At 46.1% G+C, this 13,115-nt stretch overlaps 1 protein-coding gene across 1 annotated transcript in view; it reads right to left on the bottom strand.

Moving 5' to 3' along the window:
- Positions 1-674: 674 nt before the first annotated feature.
- Positions 675-13,115, bottom strand: part of BCO1 (beta-carotene oxygenase 1) — a 53,231-nt gene continuing 40,790 nt past the window's right edge. Inside the window, exons 8-11 of the mRNA XM_015126692.3 lie at positions 10,574-10,679; positions 6,030-6,124; positions 4,306-4,417; positions 675-1,467 (exon numbers count right to left, since the gene is read on the bottom strand). Of these exons, the coding sequence (XP_014982178.2) occupies positions 1,238-1,467; positions 4,306-4,417; positions 6,030-6,124; positions 10,574-10,679 (543 nt within the window). The 3' untranslated portion in view covers positions 675-1,237. The remainder of the gene's footprint in view (positions 1,468-4,305; positions 4,418-6,029; positions 6,125-10,573; positions 10,680-13,115) is intronic.

Below are 13,115 nucleotides of genomic sequence, written 5' to 3'. Positions count from 1 at the left end.
TCTGGGGGATTCCATGCCGTGCCACTAGAGAGTCCTTCCCATCCTCCAGATATGTCATCGAATCCCCATTGGTGACTGAAGGAAATCCAGATTCAGGAGAGGAGGTAAGTGTGGAATAAGGCTGTGAAGGCCAGCTTCCCCGATCCCATGACCTGGGAATTATCCAGCCTGCCTGTTTCTTTACACCATGCATCAGGTACCCACTTGACTGTAGACTCAGATGACTCTGGGGCTCCCGGTAGTGGTGTGGTATCCCACTTGTCTTGTTCCCCACTTTCTCCATCCCCATCACTACCTGGCTCAGGGGCCTTCAGCCTCCTTCCACGCTGCCCCAAATGCCTGGTTTATCTCGGCAGCACGTACAAGCTTGGAGAAACTCCTTTTACCTATGCACATGGGCACGGCTCACTGCTCTAGTTCTCAGCAGTAGGGAAGAAGTCTCATGCCAGCCCAGGCCCTGGGACTCAATCTTGGGTTCGAGCCCCTTGGCTGTGGCTAGTCAGGTCAATGTCCAGTACCTATTAATCCCCTCCTGCAAAGAGGAGTCCCACACCAAACTGTTAGTCCCATTGCCTGTACAATGAGGCATCGTGCTAGCTGTGAACCACCAAGCTCTGCAACTATTTTATTGCCTTAGAAGACCTTCAGGGGGAGAAGCCATGAAAAAATAAAAGTCTGAGTAAAGTTTTTATTATTTTCTATTATGCCATGACTTGCATGGAATGACCACAAAGTGGCATGCCTTCCTGGTCACATAACTTAACTCATCAGGCCTGGCTAGAAAGCAAGAACTCCCAGATACACAATTTAATCCACTAGAAAGACGGGAGGGAGCAAAGGAAAGAGAAAGAGACAGAGGAAGGCACAATGATAAATAACTATCTGTCTCTTCTCTAACAGGTTAGTGGCTCATTCTAAAAATGATGATAATGTCATTGAATATAATTTCCGATTCATGGTCAAGGTCTTTATGTTAAAGGAAAGGAGCTTTCTTAGAAGAACTGGATCTAATCAATATATATTTGATCTTCAAATATTTGACTTTCAAACAAAATTTTTACGGCCAAAATAAAGTGAAAGAAATGATATTGACAAACTCTCTTGCCATGCCCTTGTGAAAGCACCCACAGAAAGAATAAGTACAAAAGGTAACCAAGGCCCTCCCCTCTATCCAAAGAAATGTATCCATGGAGTTCTGACAGCCAAGCTTCCCTCCCCTGTCCAAACCTCAACACCATCAGGTTGGAGGAGCCCCGTGGCAGTTGGAAGCCCTGTCCCGCTGTTCCTCAGAAGCGGCCTGCTTTTTTGCGTCCCCATCCATGTCTGCGATGAATAATCCATGGAGATCCATGTGCATATCGACATCAATGGAGGCACGGGCCAATTCTGTAAAGCTTTTGGCATCCAGAATGAGCAGAAAAGGCGGCTTCTGGGGATCAGTAGAGACAATGGCTGATAGGATGACTCCTTTGGGGAAACAGAAAGAAACACTTTGTAAAAGTGCAGGCTTCAGTCGGAGGGATGAGTTTCTCAGCGTGTCTCTCCGCCCTCTTTAGACGTATGTATCTAACCAAAACAGGAGGGAAGTGAATTGGAGACACTGTAATAGAAGGGAAAGGCCTGGAAACTAGGAATCAGAAAATTTGGCTGTAGGCCGGGCGCGGTGGCTCACGCCTGTAATCCCGGCACTTTGGGAGCAGAGGTGGGCAGATCACTTCCGATCAGGAGTTCGAGACCAGCCTGGCCAACATGGTGAAACCCCGTCTCTACTAAAAATACAAAAATTAGCTGGGTGTGGTGGTGGGTGCTTGTAATCTCAGCTACTCAGGAGACTGAAGCAGGAGAATCATGAGACTGAAGCAGAAGAATCACTTGAACTGGGAGTGGAGTTTGCAGTGAGCTGAGATCGCACCATTGCACTCCAGCCTGGGTGACGGAGTGAAACACCATCTCAAAACAAACAAACAAAGAAACCAGAAAACCTGGTTCTAGCCCTGGCTGGGCCAGTCCCTTGACCTCTCGGAGCCTCAGTCTCTTCATCAGTAGAGGTGGGATAATCTCACCTACACTCACAGGGTTGCCGAGAGTATCTCCTGCATGATGGATTTTGAAAGCACACTAAATTATTGCAGGCATTGAAGAATGGCATTTGTTTTGTTTGTTTGTTTTGCTTTTTTGAGATGGGTTCTTACTCTGTTGCCCAGACTAGAATGCAGTGGCGTGATCATAGCTCACTGCAATCTCGATCTCTTGGGCCCAAGCTATCCTCCCACCTCAGCCCTCCAAGTAGCTGGGACTACAGGCACATGACATGACATCTGGCTTATTTTTGTATTTTTTGTCAGATGCGGTCTCCCTATATTGCCCATGCTGGTCTTGAACCCCTGGGCTCAAGCAATCTGCCCACCTTGACCTCCCAAGTGCTGGGATTACAGGCAGAAACCACTGCACCTGGCTTGAAGAATGGCATTTCAATGGTTAAACGAAATAATGCATATGATCTTCCTGCAAATACTCTCAATGCCCCCAGAGGGTCCCAGGTTGAAGAGCAGTGGAGCATCGTTGAAGTCAGATTGGCCTGGATTTACATCTTACCTCTGAATGTATGGGATGTGTGACCTTGGGCAACAAGGTCACTCTCTGAGCATCCCATTGGTAAAATGAAGATAATGATACTCCCTCCTCACAGAGAATGTAAAGGAAGTGTCCACACCGCTGAGTGGGAGAACGGCCTGAGCAGGAGGCAATGCCAGTGGTCCCCCGCCTCGGAGATGACAGTGACACAGGGTTGCTGGCCTGACGTGCCATGCCGTGATCAGTAGGAAGACAAGACCCAGGTGGAAAACCACTCCCTTGTCACCTGAGGGAAGAAGCTGGCAGGCTCAAGTGGGGCAGCCTGCCCTCCTTGCAGGTGTGGCAGCCCCATTGCCAGCGTGGCCAGGTGACATCCCCACCTATGGTTCTAGTTACCCTCCTTAGCCTCCTCAGGGCTGTGGGCAGGGCATTTCTGAAGCATTTCTGAGAATGAAAGGGGAAGGATCATTCAGTCAAGTGGAAACCTAGAAAATAGAGGTGGGCCACAAATACACATTTCCAGGGGCGCCGTGAAACATTTACGTGCTTATGCATTGTTAAAAATTTGGATCCAGGCCAGGTGCAGTGACTGACACCTGTAATCCCAGCACTTTGGGAGGCTAAGATGGGAGGATTGCTTGAGCCCAGGAGTTAGAGACCAGCCTGGGAAACACAGTGAGACCCTTTCTCTATAACAAATACAAAGAATGAGCTAGGCATGGTGGCGTGCCCCTGTAGCTCCAGCTACTTGGTAGGCTGAGGCAGGAGAATCACTTGAACCCAGGAGTTTGAGGCTGCAGTGAGCTACGATTATGCCACTACACTCCAGCCTGGGCAACAGAGCAAGACTCCATTTCTTAAAAACATTTCTTTTGGATCTAGCCACTGTAATCAATTTTAAAACCAAGATTCTGCATTCTGAGAGAGCTTAGTGTCACTGACTGGAAAGGAGATGGACTTTGTGCAGTAAAAAACTTAAACTTGTCTAAAAAGGAGACTGGCTTTTGTCCTCAGTTTCTGGGAGGTCACCTCTATACTGGTGAAATGTCCTGCTTGGTACAAGTATCTTTGTATACATGGGGGCCTTGGGCCACACCAGGCAGTCTACCCTTACAGTGGGATTTATGGTGGGGCCTTGGGCCACATGGTATGAGCTTGATCTCCAGGAGGACTGAAGACTAAATAAAGGTCAGACACACAGGCGGGCAACCATGTTTACATGGCTGGGCCTCAGTATAAACACTCCATACAGAGTCTCGGGGAGCTTCCTGGCTGGCAATAATATTCTGTGAGCACTATCACACAGCATTGTCAGGAGAAGTCAGTGCTATCTGTGACTCTTCTGGGAGAGTGCAGCTGGAAGCTCCTGTGGGTCCCTGCTGGGCTCTGTCTTGTGCACCTCTTCCCTTTGCTAATTTTAGTCTGTATCTTTTCACTGCTGCAAACCAGAACTGTGAGCATAAGCGCTTGCAGTGAGGTTGGTGATTCTAATGAATTATTGAAGCCGAAGGGTATCTTGGGGACCCTCAAACTTTGCAATTGGTATAAGAAGTAAAGGTAGCCTTGGGGACTCCCTAACCTTTTAGCTTTGACCCAGACAGATGTAGACTTCAAAGCACCAGTCCACCCCCTTTATGAGCTGGGGGGTCAGCTGCCCCTAGATGGTGTCTCTGTGGGAAGGGGGATCATCAGCAGCATGCAGCAACTAGGCTTGGCTTCTTAGAGTCTTACCGTCATCCTCATCCTTGGCACCTGGTGCGGGCACAAACAGGGGTTCCGCTGGCCAGCAGTCGTCCTCTCTCCATTTCAAGGATGACTTTGTGAGAATGTCATATTTTATTATCTGTACATCCAACGAGGAGAAACACAGAAATGAAGCCCATCAGATATAGACTTTTGACATAATCACCCAATGACAGCTACCTCTGGTGAGCACAGCCAAGAAAGGACAGGAGCTAACTCTCCTCCCCAAGGTTTTTTTGTTGTTGTTTTTTGGGTTTTGGTTTTTTTTGAGATAGAGTTTCACTCTTGTCACCCAGGCTGGAGTGCAATGGTGTGATCTTGTCTCACTGCAACCTCCACCTCCTGGGTTCAAGCAATTTTCCTGCCTCGGCCTCTCGAGTACCTGGGATTACAGGCATGTACCACCACACCTGGCAAATTTTTTGTATTTTTAGTAGAGACGGGGTTTCACCATGGCCAGGTTGGTCTTGAACTCTTGACCTCAGGTGATCTGCCTGCCTCAGCCTCCCAGAATGCTGGAATTACAGGCCTGAGCCACCGCACCCAGCCTCCTCCCCCAGTTTTAAACATGGGTCCTCCGGCCGCCATGTAGCTGATACTGCATAAGGAATTCTTTTAAAAATTAAAATATTTTTAAATTTATTATTATTTTTTAATATAGAGACAGGGTCTTGCTATTGTTTACCAAGCTGGTCTCGAACTCCTGGCCTCAAGCAATCCTCAGCTCCCCAAAGTGCTAGGATTATAGGTGTGAGCCATCACACCCCGTCTAAAAATTAAAATATTGACTATATCTTATATTTGGCATTGCACTGCAATATTATATGAGTTAAATAAATGAATACATTCAATGCAAACATTTAAAGTATAATACAACCCCTTTGTTGCTTTAAGAGTGCAATTCCCTGAATCTCTCTTAATCTCCCAACAGGCCTATTTCCCTCTAGGTTTGGTATTAGTGGAGAGTGGCTTGGGGTATGGAGGGGTGGAGGCTTAATTTTTGGCTGTGGACATTTCTGCTCTGTTTGCAATAAAAAAAAGATTTTCCATTTTGTTATGAAAAACGAAGATGTTTTAAAAAAGTGATCCCTGCACAGCACTTAGCACAGTGACCAGCACACAGTAAGTGTTTCACAAATGGTAGCTTAAGAAGCACAATGGGCCAGGCATCGTGGCTCATGGCTGTAATCCAGCACTTTTGGTGGCTGACGCAGGGGGATCCCTCGAACCTAGGAGTTCAAGACCAGCATGGACAACACAGTGAGACCCTGTCTCTTCTGTATATTTTTTTAAATGAAAAGGAAAAAACAAATCAAAACAAAAAAAAGAAGCAAAATTAATCCTCTAAGTTTCAGCTGCACCCTCTCTGCTGGAGAGGGTGAGTTCCTTAGGTCAGGGATTGGGCATCCCCCTGCTGACTTCCTTACCCTCAGTGCCTACCACATTGTAGCCCATAGTTGGTGCTCAATAAATAAGTATTGAATAAAGAAATCAGTGAATAAACTCCAGCCATAACCTCTTACCCAAACCTTAGCCCATTAGGTGCCACTCCCTCTCCCAGCTTTCCATCCTTACTTCAAATTTATCTTATCCTACACTTACCTCCCTCTGACCTCCTCTTTTCTAATCAATGTCTCAGAACCTTAGAATTCAGCATTGCATATAGACGCAATCACTGTAGGAAAAGCCTGTGAACACACAGAGACCAGTACCTTGGTTGGGATTGGACTCCATTGAACTCCTGCAGCAAAGACATACCGGTATCGCTTTCCATTGTACGCATAATTGACCCGTGGAAGCTCTAAGCCTACAAGGAAATTAGAAGGCGGATGAAGCCCCCATCACTGGGGGCTGGGAGCATCCACCTTTCCTGTCAGACTGGGTAGCCTTTCCTCAGAATTCGTTCCCACACCAAGATCCCTGAGCTTGATTTAGAGCCTGGATTGGATCAAAGGTGGTCAAAGACAGGGGACGGAGCCTCTGATAATTACCCCAGCTCTATCAGAAAGGCCTGGAGCAACATACCACAGACCTAGGTTTTAAGTGTATAAACATCTTTAATTATCCAAGATAGAAATCAAAGAGAATTGCATGATTAAAATCAGAGGCTACTGCAATTTCTTAAAGCTCTTTTCAAAAAAGTGCTGATGTGTGTATGTGTGCATGCATGTGCATATGTGTGATGAGAAATGGGAAGCTGGCTGGGTGCAGTGGCTCATGCTTATAATCGCAGCACTTTGGGAGGCTGAGGCGGGCAGATCATTTGAGGTCAGGAGTTTGAGACCAGGCTGGCCAACATGGCAAAACCCTCCCTCTACTGAAAGTACAAAGAAAATTAGCCAGGCATGGTGATGCATGCCTGTAATTCCAGCAACTCAGGAGGCTGAGGCAGGAGAATCACGTGAACCCAGGAGGCAGAGGTTGCAGTGAGCCGAGATCGTGCCACTGCACTCCAGCCTGGGCCACAGAGTAAAACTCTGTCTAAAAAAAAAAAAAAAAAAAGAAAGAAATAGGAAGCTGTGCCAGGCATAGTGGCTCATGCCTGTAATCCCAGCTCTTTGGGAAGCTGAGATGGGAGGATCGCTTGACGCCAGGAGTTCAAGACCAACCTGCTCAACATGGCAAGAACCCCCATCTCTAAAATTAAAAACTAAAAACTAAAACAGAATGGGAAGCTGTGGAAAATGGTGTCAACGGAGAATAGTTAATTAAATCTGGTGAATTATATAATAACATTATGGAAAAATAACATTTAATAATGATTTTAATAACATGGGCAAGTGTCCATACCATAAGGTTAAGTGTAAAATGCTGACTATAGAATTACTGTATCTCCACTAGGTTACAAATGAAGAGAAAAAATTTGGAAGCATTGCTGGGGTTATAACTGCCTTATAGTTTACACTTTCTACGATAGAATCTAAGTTTCTCATTATGAGAAATTTTCATCATCTTATTTTTACATAATCAAAAATCTTATTTTTTTCTCTGTGTGTGTGTGTGTATATATATATATATGGTTTTTTTTTTGTCGTTGTTGTTTTTTGAGATGGAGTCTCGCTGTGTTGCCTGGACTAGAGTGCAGTGGCACCATCTCAGCTCACTGCAACCGCCCTCTCCTGGGTTCAAGCAATTCTCCTGCCTCAGCCTCCTGAGTAGCTAGGACTACAGGTGCCTGCCACCACATCCGGCAAATTTTTTTTTTTTTTTTGTATTTTTTGTATTTTTAGCAGAGACAGGGTTTCACCATGTTAGCCAGGATGGTCTCGGTCTCCTGACCTCATGATCCACCCCCTTGGCTTGCCAAAGTGCTGGGATTACAGACATGAGCTTGGCCGTACATGTGTATATATGTACGCTTGGCCGTACATGTGTATATATGTATATATGCCTATTGCATCAAATTGAATTTCTAAGTCTGAATACTGAAATGGATGTTCAACTCTTAGGAAATATTCCTGGTAGTTGCCACCAGCTGCTGGTGAAGATACAATGTCCAAGAGAAGAGGAAGTAGAGATACATCCACGGATAAATGCTGATTAGGTTCAGTGGGGCAGGAAGGGGAAAGAACTATTGAGGTGGGAAGGAGATGTCCAATCCCACATATGAGGAAGCGTGAAACTTCCAAGGGGACAGGCCCAGATGAAGGTGAGGCAGATGGAACACTCCCATACTTAAATAAGAAGAAGTTGTGTGCCCTTGACCTCAAAGTAGGCCTGAGATTTCCAAGATGTTCCTGGGCCCCTCTCAAACCAGCGATTCTCCTGCCTCAGCCTCCCAAGTAGCTAGGACTACAGGTGTGCCCCACTACCCCCTGCTAATTTTTGTATTTTTTAAAAAGTAGAAATGGGGTTTTGCCATGTTATCCAGGCTGGTCTCAAACTCTTGACCTCAGGTGCTCCACCCGCCTCAGCTTCCCAAAGTGCTGGCATTACAGGAATGAGTAATGCCTGTAATTGCCATTGTGCCTGGCACATAGTTACATGAAATTAAGGCTCGGCCTCCCAAAGTGCTGGGATTATAAGTGTGAGCCACCGTGCCTGGTCCTTAATAGCCATGTCCTTTGAAGAATCCTCAGGATGTGGGAAAATACTCAGGTTACATTCATTAAGTGCAAAAGGCAGCTTCAGAACATTCTAGATGATATGGAATGTATTTTGCAAAAGTACAAATACAGAGGCAATGGGCTTTGGGATAAGAGAAGGCTGGGGTCAAAACCTGGCTCTGCTGCCTGCCTTTTGGCAAATTTTGCAATTGTCTGAACCTGCTTCTTAGGGCTGTTCTAATATTGCTGCCATTGGCCGGACTCTCCCTATAGGCCAGACCCCACACTAAGGCCTTGATGTGCATGAACAAATCTAATGTCAACAATAACAGAATGACACTGCTGGGATGAAATGAGAGCAGTCTGAGAATTCGCCGGAAGGGACCCGGCCTATGTCACACAATCCACGCATGATGGGAGGACTGGATGGGTATCCCAAAGGGCTGTCACAGGTGCAGGGATTATGGGTAGTTTGTTTATTGTTACACTTTTTAGTGTGCACAATATTGCAACAATAAATAAGCATGATCTTCTCAGGAAAGAAAAAAAATGTGGTGTGGTGGGTGAGCAAGGATGGGGGTGGATGCCTTCAAACCTGGCATCACCTATTGATTCATTTCTAAAGACTCCAAGCGTATGAGTTCCCTCACAGAACTGGTTATGGGATGTATGGGATGCCTTTTACAGAAGTGGATTCTTAGGTCAAATCCAAGGGTCATCCTAAAAGAGTCCCCAAGTCGATGTGCTCTTCCAGATACCCAAACTTCCTGGCATGGGGCAGCTGATGGAACAAGGCTCTCAGTCTTTTTTTTTTAGGCAAAGTCTCTGTTGCCCAGGCTGGAGTGCAGTGGCGAAATCTCAGCTTACTGCTCTGCCTTCAGGGTTCAAGCAATTCTCCTGCCTCAGCCTCCCGAGTAGCTGGGATTATGGATTACAGGCATGCACCACCACACCGGTTAATTTTTGTATTTTCGGTAGAGATGTGGTTTCGCCAACTTGGCCAGGCTGGTCTCAAACTCCTGGCCTCAAGTGATCCGGCCACCTTGACCTCCCAAAGTGCTGGGATTACAGGCGCGAGCTACCGCACCCAGCCAATGCGCTCAGTTTAAATGCACACCGCGCCACTCTCTAGCTGAGTCTCCTTGGACAAGTCCATTCATTCTGTACTTTGACGTATTGAACACAGACCTCTGTATGCCAGCCTTTGTGTCATGTGCTGCTGATACCCTGTGAGCACAGCGACACAATCCTCACCTCATGGGTTTATATTCTGGGGCAGTGGTTCTCCATCATGGCAATGGTGCCCCCATGGGATGCTGGCAATGTCTGGAGACATGTTTGGCTGCTCCAATTCAGGATAGGGGTCCTCCGGGCTTCTAGTGGGTAGAAGCCAGGAATGTTGCTAAACATCTTACAATTCCCTGGACAGCACCCACTGCAAAGAATGACCCAGCCCCAGATGGCGACGGTGCCCAGACTGGGGAGCCCTGCTCCATGGGTGTGACTCCTGTTCTAGAGGGTCTGCGTTCTGTGTGTAGCTCCAGGTCTCTCAGGCCTAGTTTTCTCCTTCATATTATGCAGCTGATAACAGCTATTTTGCAGGATATTGTGGATGTTGAGAGGTAGAAATGGAAAGGTATTGTGCCTGTTCAATAAGCCCGTGTTCAGTAAGGGACAGCATTTGCAGAAGTCATCTGGCCCAGCAACCACCCACTGCCTTCCTATTTTTATTTTTATTTTTTTGAGACAGTGTCTTGCTCTGCTGCCCAGGCTGGAGTGCAATAGCACAATCTCAGCTTACTGCAATCTCTGCCTCCTGGGCTCAAGCGATTCTCATGCCTCAGCCTCTTGAGTAGCTGAGACTACAGGCATGTGCCACTATACCCAGCTCATTTTTGTATTTTTAGTAGAGATGGGGTTTCACCATGTTGCTCAGGCTGGTCTCGAACTCCTGGCCTCAAATGATCTGCCTGCCTCAGCTTCCCAAAGTGCTGAGACTACAGGTATGAGCCACCATGGCTGGCCTTACCCATTGCTGAAGATAGAGGAAAGAGAAATGTCCCCAGATGCTTCTCATCGGGGCATCCCAAGAGCCTTTCCTTTTTGGCCCTTGTACGTGCACAGGAGGGAAGTATTATGTAAAGAGGCCTCTGGGGTCCCCACGAAAATCTGCCCCTTTCCTAATCTCAGGACCAGAGGATGCATTTTACCTTCATAAAGAAATTCCGGCTGGCAGTAGACTTGGCCATCTTCTTCCTTCAGGGCCGTGGCTGTTGTAGATGCCACTTTGATTAAATTTGAGCCCACTTCTGCATTCTGAAAAAATTCAGTTTTCAAAGAGTAAAACAAAAACGTGTCATCCAGAGCAAACATTTGCTTTAGTGTATATATTTTTTAAAAATGCTTGAATACATGTCATCTTGGTTTAGCCTCACATTAATCATAGGAAGCAGCTCTTTTTCTATTGTTATTCTTAGTCTCAGTTTAAAAAATGAGGATTGGCCATTTAAGGTGACTCCTCCAAGGTCACATACCTGGAAGGTGATAGGACTCCTTTCTCTTACTCTGAGCCTGCCTTATTCCTCACAGGGAAAATTAATGTGCTTCTAAGAGTAAGTTCTCACTTTTAAAGTACTAGATGATTCACCTATATAAAGCTGCAGCAGTCATTAAAAGGATGCTTCTGAAGACTTTACAACAACACGGGAAATGCTTATCACACAACACTGAGTAAAAGCAGCATCAGGACAAATTGCATATGCAGTCTGAGCTCAACTGCATTAAAAAAGTTACATTGAGAAGAGGCATGCCGGGCGCGGTGGCTCACGCCTGTAATCTCAGCACTTTGGGAGGCCAAGGCGGGCAGATCACAAGGTCAGGAGATCGAGACCACGGTGAAACCCCGTCTCTACTAAAAATACAAAAAATTAGCTGGGCGCGGTTGTGGGCGCCTGTAGTCCCAGCTACTCGGGAGGCTGAGGCAGGAGAATGGCGTGAACCCGGGAGGCGGAGCTTGCAGTGAGCCGAGATCGCGCCACTGCACTCCAGCCTGGGCGACAGAGCGAGACTCCGTCTCAAAAAAAAAAAAAAAAAAAAAAGAGAAGAGGCAGAGAAATATACTAAATATGTGTGTGTGTCTGTGTGTGTGTGAGTACAATTTTTTTTTTTTTTTTTTTTGAGATAGAGTCTTGCTCTGTTGCCCAGACTGGAGTCTGGAGTGCAGTGGTGTGATCTCGGCTCACTGCAACCTCTGCCTCCTGGGTTCAAGCGATTCACCTGCCTCAGCCTCCCAAGTAGCTGGGATTACAGGCACATGCCACCATGCCTGGCTAATTTTTGTATTTTTTAGTGGAGACGGGGTTTCATCATGTTGGCCAGGCTGGTCTCAAACTCCTGACCTCAAGTGATCCACCCCCATCAGCCTCCCAAAGTGCTGGGATTTCAGGCATGAGCCACCATGCCCGGCCTGAAATATACCAAATATTAAAAATACAACAGATGATGAGGATTATGGGGGACTTCAGTTCCTTTTTTATATGCCTCTCTGTATTTTCAGTATTTTCTCCTAGGAAAAGTTACCACACAGAAATGAAAACAAACATGCAATAAAAATTATTCGGTGGAAAAACAACCTTCAAGGACATTTCTTGGTTTCAATTTACAATCAGATGTTGCTGTGTTCAGTATCTTGCTGTCATCAGTATAAGCGAGGAGAGGGATTTAGCATGATTAAATATTTATCGAGCATCTACTACTCCCTGTTTCCCTCATGTACTAACCATGGGACCTTGAGCAAGTCACGTGGCCTCTCTATAGTTCTGTTTCCTTATGTGTATATTAATAGCATATGCATCTTTGAGTTATTGTGCAGATTAAATGACATCATCTGTACAAATGATTCACAAGAATGCCTGCTTAACAGTAGGTGCTAGATAAATGTCAGCTGCTTCTGTTGATGACATTGTTGTTGTTATATTATTATTACTATCATTACCATACTACTACTACTATCACTTATTATTATTCTATAGCTGCCACCACTACTGGAGGTGAGTACAGGTTAGGCTCTAGAAGATACTGAGGAACGAGACAACGGAAAATTATTGTTATGGCTGACTTCTCATTTAAACTTTTCTCTACTTTCTGCATTTTCCAAGATGGCTTGTATTTTATTTTGGGACAGGGTCTTGCTCTGTCACCCAGGCTGAGTAGAGTAGTGTGATTATAGCTCACTGTAGCCTTAAACTCCCAGGCTCAAGTGATCCTTCCATCTCAGCCTCCTGAGTAGCTGGAGGACTACAGGCATGCGTCACCATCCTTGGTTAATTGTTGTGTTTTTTGTAGAGACAGGGTCTCACTATGTTGCCCAACTTGGTCTGGAACTCCTGGGCTCAAGTGATCCCCCTCTCTTGATCTCCCGAAGTGCTGGGATTACAGGCATGAGCCAGTACACCTGGCTCAAAATGGCTTTTATAATTAAAACCAACCTATTTTAGGGATAGCAGCATTTGTGTTGGAGAGCATGAGAAGTTTACTGCAACTTAGCAGCTGAACTGCAAGGGTCCTCAGAAATTAGTTTAATTCAGTCTCGATTTGTAGAAGTAACTGAGGCCTAGAGAAGGAAAGGAACTGGTCCAAAGTCACAGGGAGAGAAGCAGAGCCTATGCCTGGGGCCTTTGTATTGATTCTTTGGCCCAGAAACAAGAGCATTGCTGGTAGAGGGTGAAGGCAGTGCAAAGGCCCTGAGGCTGA

The sequence above is a fragment of the Macaca mulatta genome, chromosome 20, assembly GCF_049350105.2.
Source record: "Macaca mulatta isolate MMU2019108-1 chromosome 20, T2T-MMU8v2.0, whole genome shotgun sequence".
In the NCBI taxonomy this organism is placed as follows: domain Eukaryota; kingdom Metazoa; phylum Chordata; class Mammalia; order Primates; family Cercopithecidae; genus Macaca; species Macaca mulatta.
Note: the sequence above shows the minus strand (reverse complement) of the source record. Positions and strands in the feature narration are given on the sequence as shown.